Consider the following 24,312-nt stretch of genomic DNA (forward strand, 5'->3'; position numbering starts at 1 on the left):
CTCAACTTTCATTTCCCATCCCAGCTAGTCAAGGGTTTCCTGTAGTCCTCGACTCTTCAGTCTGGGGACTTTATGCTATTTCAACCCCAATTTCATAAGGTGGTATTGAAGTACCATTCAGTAATTGTTTAAATTTTGTAATGAGAGGTCATTTAAAGTAACCTTAAAACCAAGAGTTTTCTGTCAGAAATGGAAAGTGTTTGCAAATGAGTATGAGTTTGGGGACAGTAACCTCTTGTAGCTACTCTTTTCTAAAAATTTTTATTAATTTTTTGCACCACGAAGCTTGTGGGATCTTAGTTCCCCAATCAGGAATCAAACCCAGCCACTGCAGTGAAAGCACTAAGTAAGTCCTAACCATTGGACCACCAGGGAATTCTCTTGTAGCTACTCTTGATCCCCTAGCTTGCAGTTTACTGATCTTCCTGTCAGCCATTCATCTTCCAGTATCCCCATATTACAGGTCCTAGCAAACAAGCTCTAGTATAAGACTTCTATGAAAGGGCACAAGGTATTGTCCAGCTTTGAAATATCTTCAAGGGAAGCTTCAGCTTGACGTTCTTAACTCCCAGTGAACCAGTCTCATAGTGTCAGGGTTAAAATTAGAGCTATTTGGCCTTGCCTTTTAGTCTTCATCTGCCTTTATACAATTCAGATGCAAAGAACTACATCAGTTTGGCAGTTTATTCTTGTATTTATTAAGTGTTTAAGTGGATAATATTTTTTTTTACTCCGTGTTACCCTAATGTATTTTGTTATCAGCCAGGTCCAAACATGCTTCTAAATGACTATTAGCCTGACCACATGGCTTTTAGCTATAGAAATTTAAAGAGAAACAATGTCTCCAGTGACATGTAATTAATAGAAAAGATCCCCTGGCAGGCAAGAGGCTTCAGCAGATCTACTTAGGTAATTAACAGGTTGATCACCGCTTACCTGTACTGTGTATTTCCTCAGTAATATACATGCCTTCTCGATAGGTCAGTCCCCCTACAACAGGGGTTCCTGTGGCTGGAGCCAGTGTAGGATCAAATGCATCAATATCGAAACTCAGATGGATTGGCCTTTGTCTTCTTGAAAGGAGGAAAACAAGAGAAAGTCATTTGGGCTGTACTTGGATATTTGTTCTTCCTACAGCTACAACTCCTTGGTTTTGTTGCTGTTAATGCTAGTACTTTATTAATACAGCAGATTTCCAGATTTCCTGTTCTGAAAGTTATTGTGTTAGGTGCATACACACCACTTCATAGTCTTGCCCTAGGTTCTGTGTGCCTCAGACTAACTCCAGTTTGTATTTCTGATTTACCCTGGGCTTAGAGCCTCTTACATTAAGAACTATCAATAGAGGGAATTTCTCACTTCCATAGGACATGGGTTCTGACAAATTCTAGTTGAAGTTGGATTGGTCTAGGTTACAGTTAGTTATTCTCTCAGAGTAGAACAGCAGCTCTGAACTTATGACTGCGATCTTACCATCTCTCAATTCCAACTTCAGTTTAGCCCAGGCATCCAAATTGTTGAAGGTAACATAGTAAACACCTATGTAGTAAATTATTTATACTTCTTAACACTTTAAGAAACAGTATATTACCAAGGTGGCAATTAATCACCCAGAGATGAAGACTCAGCACTGGGAAAATGTTCTTAACTAGCATTTGATTAGCATTCACCTGTCATCTTTCTATACCACCAAGATTTGCTTAATATAAAATTTTCAGATGATGCAATAGTTGAGCCTGGGAAGAAGAGAAAAGTTGGAACAATGAATTCTTCTCCTCTTGAAAGATAAGCATTAAAATTGGAGCTAAAGAGAAATTCACTGAACTGTTTTCCCTCCCAGCCCCAGAAGAACATGACTGAAGTTTCAGTCTCCCTTTCTGATCTGAATTTTTTTATATGTACATTTTGCTTTTATAAGGTCATTATCTTAAGAGACAGGCCAAAGTTTACTGCCCACTGAGTCTGCCGTGTTCTCTTCGGGACCTAGAAGTAGACATCCATTGTAGTTACTTACTTGCCAATCAGCAGATCGAATGTCTGTTCCATGACCTTCTGGATACCGAGTCGATCTATGTCTCTCATGGAAAAATACTGGATATCATAATTCTTTAAAATAAAACTGGTGAGATATAAAGGAAAAAAGCCTTAGCTAAAGAGGAGTTTTTCAATCAGATGTGGGAGTGGGGCTTGTTTTTATAGTGACCTACAACAGGTTAAGTCCAGAAATAACCTATCAAATGGAACATCAGTGGCCAGGACAGGCCCCAAACTCAACCCTAACATATCAACTTACTGTTCAGGAGGGTCCACGTCTCTTAGTCCAATATATACAATACTTGGGGAAGAGATACAAGGTTTGATCCAGGAAAATCCTGGGAGCTGTGGTACCTGTGAAGAGAAGGACTCATCAGGGATTCTCAGTCTCTCCAAGGTAATCACTGTGTGCAGTATGCTTTCTTTTCTCACCTTCAGTGTATGTGTAAACCAGCAAACACACGATCTGGGAAAGAACTGATAGAAGTGGAAATGATTCAGAAGGGCAGCTGCAGAACAGTATAGTCTTCTGAAGAATAAAATACCTTCTCTTAATACAATCACAGAAAACTAATCAAACTGATCAATCACATGTACCACAGCCTTATCTAACTCAGTGAAACTGTGGGCCATGCCCTGTAGGGCCAAGATGGATGGGTCATGGTGAAGAGTTATGACAAAACATGGTCCACTGGAGAAGGCAGTGGCAAACCACTAAAGTATTCTTGCCTTGAGAACCCCATGAACAGTATGAAAAGGCAAAAAGATAGGACACTGAAAGATGAACTTCCCAGGTCAGTAGGTGCCCAATATGCTACTGGAGAAGAGTAGAGAAATAACACCAGAAAGAATGAAGAGACAGCCAAAGCAAAACAACGCCCAGTTGTGGATGTGACTGGTGATAGAATTAAAGTTTGATGCTGTAAAGAACAATATTGCACAGGAACTTGTAATGTTGGGTCCATAAATCAAGGTAAATTGGAAGTGGTCAAACAGGAGATGGGAAGAGTGAACATCAACATTTTAGGAATCAATGAAATAAAATGGACTAGAATTGGTGAATTTAACTCAGATGACCATTATATCTACTGTGGGCAAAAGTCCCTTAGAAGAAATGGAGTAGCCATCATGGTCAACAAAAGAGTCCAAAATGCAGTACTTGGGTGCAGTCTAGAATGACAGAATGATCTCTGTTCACTTCCAAGGCAAACCATTCAATACAGTAATCCAAGTCTGTACCCCAACCATTAATGCTGAAGAAGCTGAAGTTGAACAGTTCTACAAAGACCTACAAGACCTTCTAGAACTAGCACCCAAAAAAGATGTCCGTTTCATTATAGGGGACTGGAATGCAAAAGTAGGAAGTCAAGAGAGACACCTGGAGTAACGCAAATTTGGCCTGGGAGTACAAAATGAAGCAGGGCAAAGGCTAACAGTTTTGCCAAGAGAATGCACTTGTCATAGCAAACACCCTCTTCCAACAACACAAGAGAAGACTACACATGGACAGCACCAGATGGTCAATACCAAAATCAGATTGATTATATTCTTTGCAGCCTAATGGAGAAGCTCTATACAGTCAGCAAAAACAAGACCAGGAGCTGACTGCCTCAGAACATCAACTCAATCTTATTGCCAAATTTAGACTTGAAGAAAGTAGGGAAAATCACTAGACCATTCGGGTGTGACTGAAGTCAAATCTCTTGATTATACAAAAGTGACAAATAGATTCAAGGGATTAGATCTGATAGACAGAGTGCCTGAAGAACTATGGACAGAGGTTCGTTACATTGTACAGGAGGCAGTGATCAAGAGCATCCTCAAGAAAAAAAAAATGCAAAAAGGCAAAAATGGTGGTCTGAGGCCTTATAAATAGCTGAGAAAAGAAGAGCTCAAGGCAAAAGAGAAAAGGAAAGATATACCCATTTGAATGCAGAGTTCCAAAGAATAGCAAGGAGAGAGAAGAAAACCTTGCTCAGTGATCAGTGCAAAGAAATAGAGGAAAACAATGGAATGGGAAAGACTAGAGATCACTTCAAGAAAATTAGAGATACCAAGGGAACATTTCATGCAAAGATGGGCTCAATAAAGGACAAAAATGGTATGGACCTAACAGAAGCAAAAAATATTAAGAGGTGGCAAGAATACACAGAAGAATTATACAAAGAAGATCTTAATGACCCAGATAACCACGATGGTGTGATCACTCAGCTAGAGCCAGACATCAGGAATGCGGTCAAGTGGGTCTTAGGAAGCATCACTATGAACAAAGCTAGTGGAGGTGATGGAATTTCAGTTGAGCTATTTCAGATCCTAAAAGATGATCTGTTAAAGTGCTGCACTCAATATGCCAGCAAATTTGGAAAACTCAGCAGTGGCCACAGGATTGGAAAAGGTCAGTTTTCATTCCAATCCCAAAGAAAGGCAATGCCAAAGAATGCTCAAACTACTGCACAATGGCACTCCTCTCACAGGCTAGCAAAGTAGCAAAATTCTCCAAGCCAGTTTTCAACAGTCCATATGTTCAAGCTGGATTTAGAAAAGGCAGAGGAACCAGAGATCAAATTGCCAACATCCATTGGATCATCGAAAAAGCAAGAGAGTTCCAGAAAAACATCTATTTCTGCTTTATTGACTATGCCAAAGCCTCTGGCTGTGTGGATCACAACAAACTGTGGAAAACTCCTCAAGAGATGGGGATACCAGACCACCTTGACCTAACCTGCCTTCTGAGAAATCTGTATGCAGGTCAAGAAGAAACAGAAGTGGACATGGAACAACAGACTGGTTCCAAATCAGGAAAGGAGTACGTCAAGGTTGTATATTGTCCCCCTCCATATTTAACTTATATGCAGAGTATATCATGCAACATGCCCGGCTGGATGAAGCACAAGCTGGAATCAAGACTGCTGGGAGAAATATCAATAACCCCAGATACGCAGATGACACCACCCTTATGGCAGAAAGCAAAGAGGAACTAAAGAGCCTCTTGATGAAAGTGAAAGAGGAGAATGAAAAAGCTAGCTTAAAACTCAACATTCAGAAAACTAAGATCACGGCTTCCAGTCCCATCACTTCATGGCAAATAGATGGGGAAACAATGGAAACGGTGATGGACTTTTTCTTGAGCTCCAAAATCACTGCAGATGGTTGACTGCAGCCATGAAATTAAAGGACACTTGCTCCTTGGAAGAAAAGCTGTGACCAACCTAGACAGCATATTATAAAGCAAAGACATTACTTTGCCAACAAAGGTCTGTCTAGTCAAAGCTATGGTTCTTGCAGTAGTCATGTATGGATGTGAGAGTTGGACTATAAAGAAAGCTGAGCGCCAAAGAATGCTGAGTGCCAAAGAATTGATGCTTTTGAACTGTGGTGTTGGAGAAGACTCTTGAGAGTCCCTTGGACTGCAAGGAGATCAAACCTGTCAATCCTAAAGGAAATCAGTCCTGAATATTCACTGGAAGGACTGACACCTGAAGCTGAGGCTGTAATACTTTGGCCACCTGATGTGATGAGCTGACTCATTGGAAAAGACCCTGATGCTGGGAAAGATTAAAGGCAGAAGGAGACAACAGCAGATGAGATGGTTGGATGGCATCACAGACTCGACGAACATGAGTCTGAGCAAGCTTCAGGAGTATGGTGATGGACAGGGAACCCTGGCATGCTACAGTCCATGAGGTTGCAAAGAGTCGGACACAACTGAGCAACTGACCTGAACTGAAGGTGGCCTTGGTTTCTCATTAACTTACCTAAATAGCAAGAATACTGCTGACAAGATCTTTTCCACCTCTTTGCACACTATTGAATTGTTTACAGGTTGGTTCTTGAGATGGGAACCAGGTTATGTTTCAAGTCCCCAAGAGCCAAAATGTGAATTCTGCCTAGTGAATAACCTTTGTACTATCCTGGTTTAACTTCGTCCCTTACTGAGGGGAGAGAGACACAGATTCTAGTCCATTCCTAGCATGAGCTCCCATGTCTTCTGAAGAGCCTGGGAAAACATTACTGAGGTAATCATGGTTTTATTTGTCTTCTAGACTGGTGGGTCCAAGAGTGAGGCCCAGGAGCTTCTTACCAAGAATTCTTCAGACTGTACGTATATCCATATCACTAGAGGGCACTGCCCACTACCACATTCCTTTATTATGAGATGAGATAATGAGCTACTCCAAAAGCAGGGCCCGTGTGCTAGTCATCTTTATGCTCCCAGAATCTAGACTATGTGGTCCAGAATAGTTTGGTGAACAAACGAAGAAGTGGGGAACATCACTACCATCACCATAAATCTGTCCTTCTCAGAAATCTTACTGAACTAGATTCTCAGAGCCCCAGGATAACCCTTACAACCTGCTCTCCATTCTCTTCATTTCAGCCCACAGACCTTGTCCTGTAGTTCTCTAAGGAGAAATGAGACTGGCTGTCCGTGTAGATTTCCAGATGAAGTGGTGAGGGGTGTATTGATGTCAGCATGGGCATCAACCCAGATCACACCAAGGTCTGGGCAGTGTCGGGCGTGGCCACTGATGGTACCGATTGCCAGGCTGCAAAGAAAAAATAAAATAATCTTAAAGGCCCCCTGCTTGGCAAACATTAATAACAAATATCCTCAGCCAGCACAGCTCACACTTTGTCCTCAGGGCAAAGTCAGGGCTCTAGATTGAATCTGGATTTGGATAAGAACAGGGTCCCTGGGACTGTCATTCCTAAAGACAAATCTGAATGAAAGAGGGAGAAATGGAAGGCTCTAAAGATTCAAAGCTGACAACTGGTTATTCTTGTGGTGTGCCAGGTGTCATTGCTGCCCCTAAATTCCTTTAATTGGATCCATTAGCCTTGGCCCAGAAAAGGACCCAAAATTTTTGTTCAACAAATGAAATCCTGTTAAAGAGGTGATCAGTATGTAACAACTCACTAGTACTACTTAATATCTCTTAAGAGACCAAGAAGAATGAATTAAAGAATCAGTTATATTAACTTTTTAAGGATAAAAATTTGTATTACTACTTTTTTGAAAGATTATGTGATACTTCCTAAAACAAGAAGTCAACATTTTTAAAGACATTAACAGGTCAACCCAATTAAAGACCTCATTAGATCACTGAATAAAACAAGTTTATTTGCATGTTCTATACATTAGCATGACATTCAAGAATCGATAGGTGTTTCTGGTTTTTGCTTTGCTTGTCCTTGGTCTCTGCTTACATTAGCCAACTATCCTGTCTCAACTGAAGGAGTACAGCTGATGAAATTGTGTTTGGAAAGCTGCCCAAGCTTCCCAGGAATGAAAGAATTTGTCCTCAGGGCGATGGGAAATGCAGCTTAAGCTTCTTAGGAACTAGGAACTAGCCACAGTCATCCTTTTGGTCAATATACCCTGAGGTAGCATTTTAAGCCCTGTGTTCCCCGTAGGACCTTTTCAAGAAATAGCCTGGTATGGTGCTAAAAGCACTGGATCAATTCAGAATACCGGGGGTCTTTCTAGGAAGAACTGTGTGAAATAGGACAAGTCATCTAACTTCTCCAGACTGCTATTTCCCTTCATATAAGATAAGGATAATGTTAGTCAGTTTGATGATCAAAGCAGTAGTGTATGTTACACTGTTAAAGGGAGCTGAGTGACTGAAAAATGCCTCTTTCTTTAAAATATTCAAATTCAAATATTCAACTGTTCAGATTATACACACACCCCTTCCTTTCTAGAATCTTCCAGACAGCCTAGGTTTTAGCAATGAGAGGACTGCAATCTTGATACAAACAAAAGAAAAACCAAAGATTATAATTGCAGTAATAAGTAGTCCCTAAATAGTAAGCCCGGAGAAGGCAACAGCACCCCACTCCAGTACTCTTGCCTGGAAAATCCCATGGACGGAGGAGCCTGGTGGGCTGCAGTCCATGGGGTCGCTAGGAGTCAGACACGACTGAGCGTCTTCACTTTTACTTTTCACTTTCATGCACTGGAGAAGGAAATGGCAACCCACTCCAGTGTTCTTGCCTGGAGAATCTCAGGGACCGGGGAGCCTGGTGGGCTGCCGTCTCTGGGGTCGCACAGAGTCGGACACAACTGAGGTGACTTAGCAGCTTAGCAGCAGCAAATAGTAAGCCAACCAGAAAAGAGACAATAAATAGACAACAGATGAGCTCTCAGAGCTCAGAGAGCACTGAACTCAGAGCAAGAGACCCACCCTTGAGTTATTTAATCAATTTGAGTAGAGAATGTGGTATTTTACTCTACCTAAAACTTTATTCTTAATGAGGAATCTACCTGTCTTTCCAGTTCTGTTAATTGATCTGAAAAGCTGAGTAACTCAGGGAAGTTGCTAGATTTGATCTCAAAAGACTATTGCCCACAGTGGTCGCAACGGACTTGAATCCAAGCTCTACTGCTTCCTGGCTCTAGATTTTATTCAGCCTCTGTCCCTCACTGTACCCAGCAGTGAATTAGATAAAATAGTATCTGCCTCGTGGCATGGTTTTGAGGATTGACTGAGACTATGTATTAAATGCTTGATATTCCTAGTACTTCAATGCCATTTTTCACTACCAAAAAAATCTTCATTACTTAGCTCAAATCATACTTCCCCGTGAAATCTGACTAGTCCAGCCCAGACTGATCTCTTCCTTCTGAGATGTAGAATTCAGTATTTTTTCCTCATTCCATGTGTATTTATTTCATTTAATTCTAATAGATCACAAGTTTCCAATATTCCTTGGCACTGCTTGACAACTCATCAGAACAGTGCTCAGTAAAGTGCATGCTGATTCACTGAGAGGATCAATTGCGTAAGCCACCTAGGGTCCATACTGTGGAGGTAGAGAAAGTATTCACATGCCAAGTGGGGCATTTCTAAAACCTATTAGCAGAAATGCTTTAAGAAAATAAATTCAGCCTATCGATGAATCCCTCCAATTCTCCTAAATAACCAAAATGAAAAGTCATTAGAAGTTTTAAGAAAGTTTCCCAAGAAGTAAGCATGAAACATACCATCTAAAAACTTTGCTTAGTCCAACTCCGAACTTGTCCTCATACTGTGTGACACGTCTTACAAAGGAAACTGTACATGCCTCAAGTGGTTCCTGCTCTTAGACATGAAACTGCTATGTACATGATAACCTTGAAATTCTGGAGTATTTTGCTCTAAATGAGCCATGCAGTCCAGCCCCTCCACCACCCTGGCTCCCTCTTACCTGTGGTCTCCTCCCACCGTGACACAGCTGTAGCCGCCTGACACAGCTCGGCTAACCACCTCTGCTAGTTCCTGGTTGGCCAGGCCCACTGAGCGAGGATTCACTATCAAGTTGTTATAGAGATCATCTTTGGGAACTGGAGTAAAATTCAAATCTCCGAAGTCTTTAAGGTGGCAGCCTAGAAATGAATGAGGGATGACAAGAGTAATCATGTTATTCCACTTGTACTGGCCTGGGCCACAAATAACAGTTGTAACAGAGTACACACCAGGGTAACTGAAACCTCACACGACAGTGGCAGGATTCTCTCCATTCTCCCAGCAATCCTGTGGGCTAGATCCCTTTAGGAATATCATTTTGCAGATAAAGAAGCTGAATTTTATAAAGTAAAACCCAGAAATGTTCACTCACTTAACCTACCAATCACAAAACTGGTCTCAATTAGAGCTCAGATAGCCTCAAGTTATAGAGTGAAAGTAAAATACCAAGAAGAACTGAAAGGATTAACAGAAAATTAAGCAGCATTAATTTAGGACAAAGAAACAAATATAGGAATTTTCATAATATCAACTTTTTAAAAATAAAAGGCTAATCTGAGTACCTAAATATCTCTTATGTTTAGGAGGCTTTTACAGTTATTACTTGTGCTACTGCTAAGTCACTTCAGTCGTGTCCGACTCTGTAACCCCATAGATGGCAGCCCAGCAGGCTCCCCCGTCCCTGGAATTCTCCAGGCAAGAACACTGGAGTGGGTTGCCATTTCCTTCTCCAATACATGAAAGTGAAAAGTAAAAGGGAAGTCGCTCAGTTGTGTCCCACTCTTCGCGACCCCATGGGCTACAGCCTACCAGGCTCCTCCATCCATGGGATTTTCCAGGCGAGAGTACTGGAGTGGGATGCCATCACCTTCTCCGACTTAAGGCCTGAATCTCATTTTAACTCCTGGTTTATTTGCCCTATAAGTGCCTCTTTAAGGCAGCTCCTTCTTCCCCAAATAAAAAACCTGAAGGATTTCAAAACACTCTACTAAATATATTTAACCGCATCCACAGATTCTTATCATCCTACAAAGTCCACGGAAGAGTTCCCAGGTCTTTTATAAAAAGCTTAGAATCCTAAAAAGAATAAACATTAAAGAGACACAAAGCATCTTCCAAAGACTGAACTACAAGAGCAGCACCTGACTCACCCCAACTCTTCAACTTTATCCAGAAAGCAGAGGGAGACAAAGTTTCTACAGCCGAAACCACCAGATGAGTACCTACTCATTCACAGCCTGTTTGCTCTTACTTTAGACACAAATCTCAGCCAATTTACTTAGTTTTTAATGTAGTAATGGGTGACTCAGAGAAAATTAGCAGGGAGAGGGACTATTTTGGGCAGTCATTTGATATAAATGGCTTTCAAGTGAAGGACTAACCTCACAAACGCACACAAAAGACAAAACCCTGTGAGTCGCAGACAGAGCATTTAGTAAACGATGACCCCGATATATCAAGTCTTAAGAATAGCTTCTCTTAATATGCCATAGCCTAAAAACAATATTCATAACTGTGAGTCCTAAAGAAATGTTTCTCCTAATAAAGCAAGCACATAAAACGCTCTGAAACTACATCTAAAACAGTATAAGTAAACAAACACGTGCACACACATTCCCAGGTCCAAAAGAGCTAAATTAACCAATCCATCAGCATTCCAGAACAACTAATGACTTGAGAATTCCAACCAGAATACACTTAAGGCATACCTCTCTTCTCTGGTGGCATTTTTTTTCTATGTAAACAGCTCTGTCGAGTGCTTTGGTTGGCAAGCAATAATAAAATCAACTGTATTTCCTGTTCCCTGTCCCTTAACAAAACTTCCAGTTTGTCCTCACCTCTGACCTACGTTCAACACGTCCAAGGGCTAACGTGAATGATAAAATAGATTTCACATAAACTTTTCTATTAAAGGGAGTTTTTCATCAAAATGTTTTACATTTTACCTCACAAAACCTTTATCAGACTGGAGAGAAATTTGAAAAATTTGAAATTTGAAAATACAGTTCATACTTAATATACTTAATAAACTCTTATCTATGTCATGGCTCAAGCTTTTACTAGTTATAAGCCTTGGAAAAAACTATGCCTTTAAGTACCATCAAAATTCTCAGTCAAGATTTCAGGCGTTCAATTCACACCACAGTGAAAGATCAAATGCTAAACTCCTAAAAATAAGGTGTTATGATTAAGAGAGACACACAACACTCTGCTGCCAAAGCAAGTGCATCTTCCAAGGGGCAGGGGCGCTCCTTTACCCGTACGGTAGGTGCTCACATTCCGCAGAACCGGGGAGTGAAGGATCAGGTGACTTCACACCACTGACACTTTCAGCCCGACTGGGCCTCACTATGGTCTCAGTTACTACTTACAAGATCCAAAACACTGTTGCAACTGCTCAACAGAAATTCTTAAGACTCACAATCCTAGTAGGCAACTACAGTATGCGATTCTATAGGTGAGGGAACCGATGCAAGGCCCCAAGGTCACACAGTTTCTAGGTGTCAGAATCAGGATCCCAACTCAGGCCGCCTACCCCAAGGTGTGTATTCTAGACTATGCAGTTGAGACCTCAAAGACTCCCTCTTGATTCCAACACTTCAAGAACTAAACAGCCCTCTCCGAGGAGCCAACAAGACAGCAGAAGGGGAGCAGGCAGCAGCGGACCTTCCACAAGTTCACCCACAGGGATGAGCACCCAGACCAGCTGCTGGACGTCCCGACGCAGTGACACAGCTGCACAGCACCCCATGGGCGTGGTAGAAGCTCCTGGGCAGGACCAGTCTTAGGGCTCGACCCAAAGAGATGCCATAGGTACTGAAGTCATCCCACTCAGATGGTGGGTGTCTACATCCGCAAGACCTTCACCCGGGGGGGAACCAAGTCCAAGATTACTGGACACTACTTAGGCAAGTTCTCCATCACCTACAAGCCCAGGAAGCATGGAGCCACCCACTCCTGCTTCATCCGCCTTGAGTACCTGTTTGGCCAGTAAAAGCACAGACTTCTCTTCAAAACAAAATGAGCTACTGGTCCATTCTGACAGTAAGCTGTAATATTTTCCCACCCAGGCAGGGTTCACAGTATTCCAGCAAATTACATTAGTCACTCGACCTTAACCTTTACTAACTACATGTTAATCTTTAGTGTAAGTACCAATCTTTCAATCTTAACCAGTTATATCAATAAATCAGTTACATTTAGGGTGAGGACTAAATAATCTAACACTATCAGGAGATCTGAGTAAACAGAATGTTAGAACACATTGTATTCTTAAGGGCCTCCTCCAACTGGGATCCAAGTATAATGAGGGGAGGGGCAAAGGGTGGGTCACAGGATAGACATCTTAATGTCTGCAGAGATTTGTGTTAAAGATCTGGATTAAGATCAGCACAACCAGTCCTGAATGTAAGTTGTACAGTTTGAGCTTTATCTCTTGAACCCAAACTCAATCCCAAAGCCAAACTTCTGAGAGAATGTAGAAACTTGAGAAGCCACGGTCTGGAACATAAGGTCAACAATGGCCTGGAACATAAGCCCAACCAAGGGGTCACCACTAGTAAGGATACTGGAAGCAAAACAGACTGCCTTATCCTATTCTCAATTAAAGGTAAGATGCATATGCAGCTAGAGTCTACGCTAAAGTCTGTGTGTATCTTCTTTGTGTACCATTGCTTTTTAAAAAATAACATATGAGAGATCCAAAACCAGAGAAGATCTCAATGACTAAATAAAAAGGAAAGGTTCTGGAGGTAGAATGTGAAAACAGACCAAAGATATTGGGAGCCAAGGGAAAAAAAATTAACCAAATAAAACAACTATAAAAAATTTTCTTAAAAGTCTTTTAAAAAGAAAAAAGACATGAGTACAGTCACTATTAAGAAGAGGTAGCAAGAATACACAGAAGAACTACACACAAAAAAGATCTTAATGACCCAGATAACCATGATGGTGTGGTCACTCACTTAGAGCCAGACATCCTGGAATACGAAGTCAAGTGGGCCTTAGGAAGCATCACTATGAACAAAGCTAGTGGAGGTGATGGAATTCCAGTTGAGTTATTTCAAATCCTAAAAGATGATGCTGTGAAAGTGCTGCACTCAATATGCCAGCAAATTTGGAAAACTCAGCAGTGGCCACAGGATTGGAAAAGGTCAGTTTTCATTCCAATCCCAAAGAAAGGCAATGCCAAAGAATGCTCAAACTACCGCACAATTGCACAAATCTCACACATTAGCCAAGTAATGCTCAAAATTCTCCAAGCCAGGCTTCAACAGTATGTGAACTGAGAACTTCCAGATGTTCAAGCTGGATTTAGAAAAGGCAGGGGAACCAGAGATCATATTGCCAACATCCACTGGATCATCAAAAAAGCAAGAGAATTCCAGAAAAAAATCTACGTCTTTAGTGACTACGCTAAAGTCATTGACTGTCTGGATCACAAGCTGAGGAAAATTCTTCAAGAGATGGGAATACCAGACCACCTTGACCTGCCTCCTGAGAAATATGTATGCAGGTCAAGAAGCAACAGTTAGAACTGGATATGGAACAGACTGGTTCCAAATTAGGAAAGGAGTACATCAAGGTTGTATATTGTCTCCCTGCTTATTTAATTTATATGCAGAGTACATCATGCAAAATCCAAGGCTGAATGAAGCACAAGCTGGAATCAAGATTGCTGGGAGAAGTAATCAATAACCCCAGATACACAGGTGACACCACCCTTATGGCAGAAAGCAAAGAGGAACTAAAGAGCCTCTTGATGAAAGTGAAAGAGGAGGGTGAAAAAGTTGGCTTAAAACTCAACATTCAAAAAGCAAAGAACATGGCATCTGGTCCCATCACTTCATGGCAAATAGATGGGGAAACGATGGAAACAGTGACAGACTTTATTTTCTTGGGCTCCAAAATCACTGCAGATGGTTGGCTGCAGCCATGAAATTAAGAGACACTTGCTCCTTGGAAGAAAATCTATGACCAACCTAGAAAGAATATTAAAAAGCAGAGACATGACTTTGCCAACAAAGGTCCGTGTAGTTGAGGCTATGGTTTTTCCAGTAGTCACATATGGATGTGAGAGTTGGACTATAAAGAAAGCTGAGCACCAAAGAATTGATGCTTTTGAACTGTGGTGTTGGAGAAGACTCTTGACAGTCCCCTGGACTGCAAGGAGATCAAACCTGTCAATCCTAAAGGAAATCAGTCCTGAATATTCATTGGAAGGACTGATGCTGAAGCTGAAGCTCTAATACTTTGGCCACCTGATGTGAAGAACTGACTCACTGGAAAAGACCTTGATGCAGGGTAAGACTGAAGGCAGGAGGAGAAGGGGACAACAGTGGATGAGATGGTTGGATGGCATCACCGACTCAATGGACATGAGTTTGAGCAAGCTCTGGGAGTTGGAGATGGCCAGGAAAGCCTGGCATGCAGCAGTCCATGGAGTCACAAAGAGTTGGACACGACTGAGTGCCTGAACTGAACTGAAGGTCACTATGTACTTTACTGAATCTCAAAATATGGAAGGACACTTTGGATTTAAGAGAAATGAAGCATTAACTTTCAAGTTAATATTAGGTCTTTCCACAGTTGCAAGGCAGTCTTATGCTGGACAGATTCAATGGCAGTGCCTATCCTTGGATGTTTTATCTTCCTTCCAGTGCTCCAGTGCTAAGTCCCTTCAGTCATGTCTGACTCTTTGCAACCCTATGGACTATAGTCCATCAGGCTCCTCTGTTCATGGAATTCTCCAGGCAAGAATATTGGAGTGGGTTGCCATGCCCTTTTCCAAGGGATCTTCTTAATGAAGGGATAAAACCCATGTCTCTTAAGTCTCCTGCATTTGCAGGCTGGTTCTTTATCACTAGCACAACCTGGGAAGCCCCTTTAACTTCCCTATCCATGTTTATCTCAGCATCTCCTTAAACCACATCAAGCATTTAGGCTCTTCCTAGGTGTTTTATGATAGGTGTATAATTAGAAAGGGTTTATAATCTAAGTTAATCATGCTAATATTAATTTTTAAAGACTCATTTAATCCTCCCATAACCAATAAGAAATAAAAGAACTAAAGTGATCAGCCTGGTGGTTAAGTGACAGAACTTGAGGAACGCTCAAGTCCAATCATGGAATATAGGATGTAGACTTTGATAAGTGCGACAGAAACAGTACTAACTTGGCTCACTATTGTTTACTTATCAGAATAAAGCTTCAGAAAGCCTAAAAAGGAACCTTAAGAGAATCGGGCAGTCTTAAAAGCAACACTCTCCATGGCAGAGAGACTGAATTTCATAAAAGGATTTTGGTCATTAAACGTGTAACTGTGGAGTGAATCACCAGATTAATTCACAGGCTGGATGGTGGGTTCCAGTTCCTTGCTTGCAAAACAGCCTTCTGCTTACTCAAGTTTCCCAGCAGCCCTCATACCAGCAAGAGGACTTCCTCTTCTGACAGTGGATGTCAGAAGGACCGTTGCTCACTATAATTACGCACAGATGGGCATTTGGGTTTATACATCATGGTTAGCATCTGTCTCTGGGTGTGAAAGTCTGATAAACTCTGCTGCACACTTTAAGACTTCTGTTCCTGGATCCACAAAGCTGAGGACCAGTCCCCTTGAAGGGATTAATACCTTGAGGGCCCTGACTGAGTGGCCCACCCTGTATGACTCCCAACTCTGCTCCTGGATTTCCACAATAAGGTCCAAGTAAGGACTAGAGACAGTGAATGCTAAAGAAGTGAAAGGAAATTCAGGGAGGATCCGGTAGACAAGGATGGGCTTCTACAACAAGTTAATTTTGTACCAGAAAATTTTGTTATTTTATTGTTGTTTTCCTTCCTAATTGACAATAGAAATTTTTGTAAAATTGAATGGTGAGAGTCCCTTATCCCATTCCCCAAGTTTGACTACTCTATCCTTGTAGACCTTTATGCCTAAACAAAATCCATGGTATTCTTTGTTTTGTTTTTTTTCAGTTCAGTTCAGTTCAGTTCAGTTGCTCAGTCATGTCTGACTCTGCGACCCCATGAACCGCAGCACACCAGGCCTCCCTGTCCATCGCCAACTCCCGTAGTCCACCCAAACCCATGTCCATCGAGTGGGTTATGCCATCCAACCATCTCATCCTCTGTCGTCCCCTTCTCCTCCTGTCCTCAATCTTTCCCAGCATCAGGGTCTTTTCAAATGAGTCAGCTCTTCGCATCAGGTGGCCAGACACTTCACAAATTTGCACATCATCCTTGCATACGGACTGTGCTAATCTCTGAATTGTTCCAGTTTTTTAGTATATGTGCTGCTGAAGCAAGCACCACAATATTCTTTTTTTATAGATTTTTTTAACACCCAAAACATTTAGTATTGGGGTATAGTCGATTAACAATGTTGTGATCGTTTCAGGTGTACAATGAAGGGACTCAGCCATACATATACATGTTAGATTGGTTTCTTGTTCATTTAAGTATCCAGGGTTCGATATCCTAAGTCAGCAAGCAGCTTTCCTCTATATGATTCAGAAACCAGACTCCTTCTGGCTCGTGGGTCTGGCACACTTCGAAGCTTGTCATCTTGTATGGCTGAGGTTAAGTCTCCCCAGGTTCAAGGTAGGTGGAGAGGAAGAAAGTGCTAAGAAGGCACACCTCTGCTTTTAAAGGCCCCAGCCTAGAAGTGGCACATCATTCCTGCTCAGATGGCACTGGCCAGCAAACGAGGTTTTCACATCCAGAAGAGGATGAGACTGGATTCTGGCAGACAGCTAAATCTGTGCCACAGTGAATACTTTCTGATTCCACTACCATAATCTTTAAGTGATTAAGAACTCAAAATATGAAAGCTTATGTTGCTGATCTTAACTGTTCTAGTTCATTACAGAGTTGAATCAGTGAGGGGACCATGCCATCCTGATGCAGCTTTCTCCTATAATGCCTACTGCACCAGTAGGATTGTGACACCCAAAGGACTAGTGGAACAGAGCCTAAGATTGGTTTCTAAAGAAAATGAGGACCTGAAAAAAGAAATGTATGCCTTGTTTGGAAACAGCTGAACAATTTAATAAGAATGAGATGTCTGCATATTGGAGCTAAGCAATATGAGGTTATAGGGAACATAAATTATGACCCATAGGCTGTTTTTGAGGTGTAGAAAGGTTGACGGGAGGTTAATTTTTTTGTTAAGAGCAGGATGAACTGAGTAAAGTTAAAGCAATTACTTTGAGTGCTAATGGCAAATTTTCTGGTTCAAAAAACAAGAAATGGTCTCACCAATTTTAATGAATCTTGGAATAATAGTGAAAACTGCATATTATAACATGGAATAGCTACCATGCTGGAGGGAGCTCTCTCTTCTCAAATCTTTTGTGCTTCAGGTCAACTCATCTGCAAGTCTAAATTGGAAGAGACACAATATTCCATTGCTGCTCTTTCCTCTTTTAGAAGGTACTGTAAGATGAAATAAACCCGAAACTTCCAAGGAAGCTCTCATATCAAATAGATCTGGAACCAACTGGAAAGGGCTCTCATTTTTCATTTGCAGCAGAGAAAAAAGTCAAGCCCTATATATACTGGCACCGCCTCATTGCTTCTCTCCCCAGTGCTGGAAATAAAAATACACTGACTGCTACTCTGATCTTTTAGGCCTGGATGTTACCTTTGGCCTTGATAAACCTCTCGGGTTCCATCGGAGTGGAACGAGAATACAAGTGCATCCACAGAATGATGCAACCGGAAGAAATGAAAAGAGCCCTATCTGACCTTAGCAATGTCTGCAAACAGCACTTCTATTTCAGGGCCCGCATCACCAGTGAATCCCCAAAAGAAGCCAGTGACAGGAAACAAGAGAAAGGAACAAAACTTGTCTCTCTCTGCCTACCATGTAGTGCTGGCTAGATGCTTTACGGAGAGCTGCTAATCCTCACTACTTCCTCTGTTGGTATCATCACCCACATACTGCAGAAGAAATTCAGCAAAGGTAAAGGGCACCTAAAGTTCAGAGCATGCCTGAATGCTCCTTTGGTTAGAGATCAGATAAGAATATTATGAGTGAGCAGGCATTTCTACAGCAAAAGGGCACCCTATTCTCTCTGCTGCTCTGCTTGTACTTACAGGTAGCTTTAGCTGCTCCCAAGGCCTCCAGCAAGTCATGAGAGATGGGTCAAGTGGGTTGACACATGGGTGAGTATGGCAAGCCACAGGAAGCCTATTGGCAGAATATTAGACTTGGAGTAAAGCTAAGAATCTGTTGTTGTGCTGTTGTTTAGTCGCTAAATGGTGTCCAACTCTTAGCGACCCCATGGGCTGTAACCCGCCAGGCTCCTCTGTCCAGGATTTCCCAGGCAAGAATACTGGAATGGACTGCCATTTCGTCTCCAGGGGATCTTCTCAACCCAGGGATTGAACCCATGTCTCCTGCTTGGCAGGCAGATAAGCCACCTGGGAAGCCCGAGAGTCCGTTAGTGTACAGTTTTTTGAACTGTCCTTGAACAGGATGAGTGCTTATGATTTGTCAGGAATAATGAATCAGTGAAACGCACAGAAAAACAAAGACTCTGAGTTCTCATTTGGTGCCAAGAGAACACTGGTGGCTCTTAAAGTTACAGATTCATATATTGTACATGGCAGATTTCATCCCACAGAAAGGGAATTCCTGGTATTTTAAAAGGACTGCACCTGCTAATTCTTAGAACCTCAAAGTTGTACCTGGAAGACCAACTTATTGAAAAAAGTTACAGTGCTACTCTAAGACCACAGCTGGGGAAGGCCAGGGAGAGTGGCACAGGGCGCTCGAGGATGGTAGGTTAATCCCAGCATCCAGGCTGCTCACTTCAGAAATGTCCATCTAACACATACCGGACTTAACCTCAAGATCAGCTGATATAGACGTGGTGTTACTAGATCCTGGTATCTGTGTGTGACTCTGATCCTGGTATAAAAAAACCCCAACACAAAACAAGCTTGAAAGTTTGGCTCAAGACATGTAACAAGAGATGACTTGCAATACCATTTATATTTATATTATATTATATTCATATTTATATTGTTTCCTGCTAATTGGTTTTCCAGCTACATCTGAACTTCTTGCTGAAGGAGAACAGGGCATCACCTGCTCAGAGTAGGCTGAGTAATGCATGCCCCTCTGTACCCAACTCATGTCAACCCTCCAGGCACTTCTAGACCATGGTGAGGCAGCCAGCTCAGCTTTCTCGGGCAGATCTTCAGTGGACAGATAGCAGCCTGATTCCAACACAGGCAGGGGCAGAGAGAAGAGGAGGGTTCCTCTGGCTTCACAGGTCACTGCAACATAACCACTTTCCCTCATTCCAAACAAGACTGTTAAGCTTCTCTGAGAAAAATATCTGTTGTTAACATGCTGACAAGACCTCAAGCTACTTCACTATCTAACCACAGAAAGAGATAGCGACGATCCCTGGGGCTAAAATAGTGCTCTTGAGAATATGTGGTCTTTTATCTTTTTTAAATTCTTGATGCTTCACCTTGTTCCAGGAAGGACTGAAAGGGTGGGTGACTACTAAGGCTCTGCCAGTGAACCAGTCCAGATGTGTAGCTCCCTGCCCCAGACCTGGGCTAGCACCCTGGTGGGTTTCCCAAGGAAGCTCCACAAACCAGACGGACCACATTCCACACTATTTGAAAGCACAGTGCATGGAGACACTAGGTGGCCAGGGTGGTTCGTGTGGTCACAACAGATGCAAAGGAAAGAATCGCTGTCCTCTGGCCCCTGACCCCCCAGAAGAGTCAAGATCTCTAACCAAGCTCAGTCTCTAAGTGCGTCCCACTCTCACACAGTTGTTAGTTAAAATAAGGAGACAAGGAAAAGCCTACACACACTAAGGGTCACATTGTATTAGTTCAACTCGATGAGGCATCTTTGTGGTTTTTCTCTCCACCCTACCCTTTTCTCACAACAGATGGTGTAATTTAAGACTTCCCCAAACTTGTTTGTAGTATGACTATGTCATTTTGAGAAGAACAAGAATTTTTGGTGAGAAGTAGCAAATACACATAGGCCCATTGATTTCTCATCACAATGGCTCCTAAGGAGTCCAGCTCTCATACACAGTTCAAATTTTCTACCTTCCCTATGAAAGAATTGAAAGGCACAGCCAATTTCACTTGGGACACCAATTCTCCAAAGCCCTAACGGCAATGCCACACCCCACTGTGACTCAATTCTCAGTCACACAGGAAGGCATTTTCTACTTCTTTTCCTATTCTGTAATTCTGGTTTCTTGGGATAGAGGAGGGAGCCAGAAAGATGCTATCTTCTCATCAAATCTTAGCATTACTACATCTATTACAGGAATACACCCTCCCTACCAGGACAGCTTGCTCATTAATACAGAGGACAAGTAAATTTATTCAAGGATTAAGTTATTTAAACTAACCACAGTAAGTCCTTAGGTTCTAGGCCTCTGAACAGTACTGTCTTGGATATGAAAGGAACAATGCCACTTCTGTCTAAAGCAACTTGAGGTCAGTCTTACTTGAAACAGTCATCATTGGATATTCAGGTTCTAGATTAAGACCAGGCATGTTTCAAAAAAGGAGGCAAAATCTGGCCATCGCTGCTTACCAACACTTAGTGTGACTAAATTCATTCAACTGGTAGCCCAACACCTTGTAAGAATTAAACAATTTGATACATGACAGATATATAGATTAATATACATAATCTGATAATATATCAATTTGATATATTATTTATTGTCATACTTTTTTAAAATCTGGGAAACCAAGGGGCTTCTGAGGAGCAAACCATTTGGAGAGAAAGGAAGTTGTGATCCAGGAAAATCCCATGGGTCACGACGGGAATGAAGTTCCAGAAGACAGCTAGAATGCTTCGCCCCATTTCTTCCTTCAACAAAAGCTGACTGTGTGCTGACTGTGCGCCTGGCTGCAGCCTTCAGGGTGCTCACAGCCTGGTCAGAAGACAGGTGGGGAAAGCACAGACCGCTGCTAATTGTGATGATGCTGTCATATACAGGGTGTGATGGGAAGAGTCACGAGAAGGTGCTGACTCAGACCCAGGATGAGCCAAGAGGGCATCTCAGAAGAGTCGGTATCTGAATCTTGAAGGTTTTAGTTAGGAATAAAAGGAGAAAGGCTTGCCAAGCAGAAAAGGCACATAATGCTTTCAACCCTACACGACAATGCCCAGGGACCATCAGGGATGACTGCAGAGAGATGAGGCGGGAAGAGGCAGGGTTCAGGTTCTATATCCAGTAGGTTCAAGTCAGGAGGTGACAGATCAAATCTGCACTGTAGATCTGGTGATCTGGCGGCCTCTGGAAAACTGCCTGGCCTGCAGAAGAGCAGCTGCCAGAGGGGCTATGAAGACAAGGCGGTGGGAGATAACAAGATTCCAGCAATACTTAAAAGGGCTATGGAGGAGAAAGGGTTTCCCTCCAGCTTTCTGGCTCTGCTACCACCAGAGATAAGAAAGCACAGGGAAAGGGGGTAGAGATGATGGTTAAGTTCAGTTTTGGATGCACTGACATTGGCGTGTTAGAGACTATCCTGTTGATCATACACAGTTCAGTTCAGTTCAGTCACTCAGTCGTGTCCGACTCTTTCCGACCCCATGAATCGCAGCACGCCAGGCCTCCCTGTCCATCACCAACTCCCGGAGTTCACTCAGACTCATGTCCATCGAGTCAGTGATGCCATCCAGCCATCTTATCCTCGGTCGTCCCCTTCTCCTGCCCCCAATCCCTCCCAGCATCAGAGTCTTTTCCAATGAGTCAACTCTTCGCATGAGGTGGCCAAAGTACTGGAGTTTCAGCTTTAGCATCATTCCTTCCAAAGAAATCCCAGGGCTGATCTCCTTCAGAATGGACTGGTTGGATCTCCTTGCAGTCCAAGGGACTCTCAAGGGTCTTCTCCAACACCACAGTCCAAAAGCATCAATTCTTCAGCGCTCAGCCTTCTTCACAGTCCAGATCTCACATCCATACATGACCACTGGAAAAACCATAGCCTTGACTAGACGGACCTTAGTCAGCAAAGTAATGTCTCTGCTTTTGAATATATTATCTAGGTAAGTCATAACTTTTCTTCCAAGGAGTAAGCATCTTTTAATTTCATGGCTGCAATCACCATCTGCAGTGATTGTGGAGCCCAAAAAAATAAACACAGGAATGAGTTAATGGCTCAATTCAACAAGTTAAAGGCTCAACGAGTATTCAATGACTGATGACATCACTTTGAGTGACAACATGTCACCTGGTGGCTCAGATGGTAAAGAATCTGCCTGCAATGCAGGAGACCTGGGTTTGATCCCTGGGTTGGGAAGATCCTCTGGAGAAGGAAATGGCTACCCACTCCAGTACTCTTGCCTGGGAAATTCCATGGGCAGAGGAGTCTGGTGGGCTACAGTCCCTGGCCCCACAAAGGGTCATATGTGACTGAGCACAAGAAGCAGAACTGCCAGGAAAAAAACCAAAAAGCTGGACCTGAATTTGACCAAGAATCTAGATTCAATAACCAGTTGACAGGAAATACAGGACAAAGAACATGTCACAGAATGCTACAGGATGCCATCTGCAAAATCCAAGCTGAGAGAGTCTACAGACAAATGACCTAGTTTCCTCTACAGATCAACCACAAGTATAAATCAATTGGGCACTGTGAATCTCAACTGTGCAAAGACAAATACAAATTGAAAATAGACTTAATTATCCCTGTTGAAAATAAGGGTAGACTTTTCCCCTCCCTGTGTTTCAGAATTTCTTTCTCTGCCCTTTTCACATACAAGTAATCTTTACAACTAAATAGGCCTCATAACCTAGGAATGTTTCCTCAAGGAGCTGGGAACCACTTTTTGAAATGCAAACATCCAGGGTCTCAACCTCCCACTTCTAAGGGCATGGATGGTGGGTTCCTGGCTTCAATTTGCCAAAAAACTACCTCCCACATTAAGATGTGAGATGTTTGTTTCCCCTCCAGATAAAGCCAGTCAACTAAAGTAGTCCCTCCAAGTTCCATGATAAAGTTAGGATGAGCTACATATATTTTTTCCAGTAGTCATTTATGGATATGAGAGTTGGACTATAAAGAAAGCTGAGTACAGAAGATCTGATGCTTTTGAACTGTGGTGTTGGAGAAGACTCTTGAGAGTCCCTTAGACTGCAAGGAGATCAGTCCTGGGTGTTCATTGGAAGGACTGATGTTGAAGCTGAAACTCCAATACTTTGGCCACTTGATGCAAAGAGCTGACTCATTGAAAAAGACCCTGATGCTGGGAAAGATTGAGGGCAGGAGGAGGAGGGGACGGCAGAGGATGAGATGGTTGGATGGCATCACTGACTCAATGGACATAAGTTTGGGTAAATTCCGGGAATTGGTGATAGACAGGGAGGCTTGGCATGCTGCAGTTCATGGGGTCACAAAGAGTTGGACACGACTGAGCAATTGTACTGAACTGAACATGTGATATAACTGTGTGCATGCTAAGTTGATTCAGTCATGTCTAACTCTTTGCAATCCCATGGACTGGAGCCCACCAGGCTCTTGTGTCCATGGGATTCTCCAGGCAAGAATACTGGAATGGGTTGCCATGCTCTCCTCCAGAGGATCTTCCTGACCCAGGGATCAAACCCGCCTGACCCAGGGATGGAACCTGAGTCTCTTCCGTCTCCTGCACTGGCAGGTGGGTTCTTTACCAACAGTGCCACGTGGGAAGCCCTGTGACATAAGGTCAACTATCAGAGTCTTCTAACTGGAGGACTAGTTATTAATCTTGAAAACATGGATTGTTCTTGCACCTGCTTGGCTAGAGAAAAGAGTAAGATTTCTTTATCTTTGTAATTTTTCAGCAGATTGCCTGATTTAATGCTTATTCAAAAATAAACTGTTTTCCTTCTCTACCACCTTTGTGGACAGGTTCTCAGTTGAGAAATTCTTTTAAATTATATTTCCCTGATACTCTGTATTTGATACTAACTGATTTTAGATGCAGTAAATATTGTAGTTAATTTTAAAGCTTTCTTGAATTTTGAAGAAATACAATGAAATATTTGCAGATAAAAAAATATGATGT

General features: G+C 42.3%; 1 protein-coding gene across 1 annotated transcript in view; it reads right to left on the reverse strand.

Moving 5' to 3' along the window:
• ARG2 (arginase 2) overlaps positions 1-24,312 on the reverse strand; it is a 36,758-nt gene that overhangs the window by 1,963 nt on the left and 10,483 nt on the right. Inside the window, exons 3-7 of the mRNA XM_040226224.1 lie at positions 9,226-9,403; positions 6,422-6,581; positions 2,294-2,388; positions 2,015-2,119; positions 937-1,073 (exon numbers count right to left, since the gene is read on the reverse strand). Of these exons, the coding sequence (XP_040082158.1) occupies positions 937-1,073; positions 2,015-2,119; positions 2,294-2,388; positions 6,422-6,581; positions 9,226-9,403 (675 nt within the window). The remainder of the gene's footprint in view (positions 1-936; positions 1,074-2,014; positions 2,120-2,293; positions 2,389-6,421; positions 6,582-9,225; positions 9,404-24,312) is intronic.

The sequence above is a fragment of the Oryx dammah genome, unplaced genomic scaffold (assembly GCF_014754425.2).
Source record: "Oryx dammah isolate SB20612 unplaced genomic scaffold, SCBI_Odam_1.1 HiC_scaffold_26, whole genome shotgun sequence".
Classification (NCBI taxonomy): Eukaryota; Metazoa; Chordata; class Mammalia; order Artiodactyla; family Bovidae; genus Oryx; species Oryx dammah.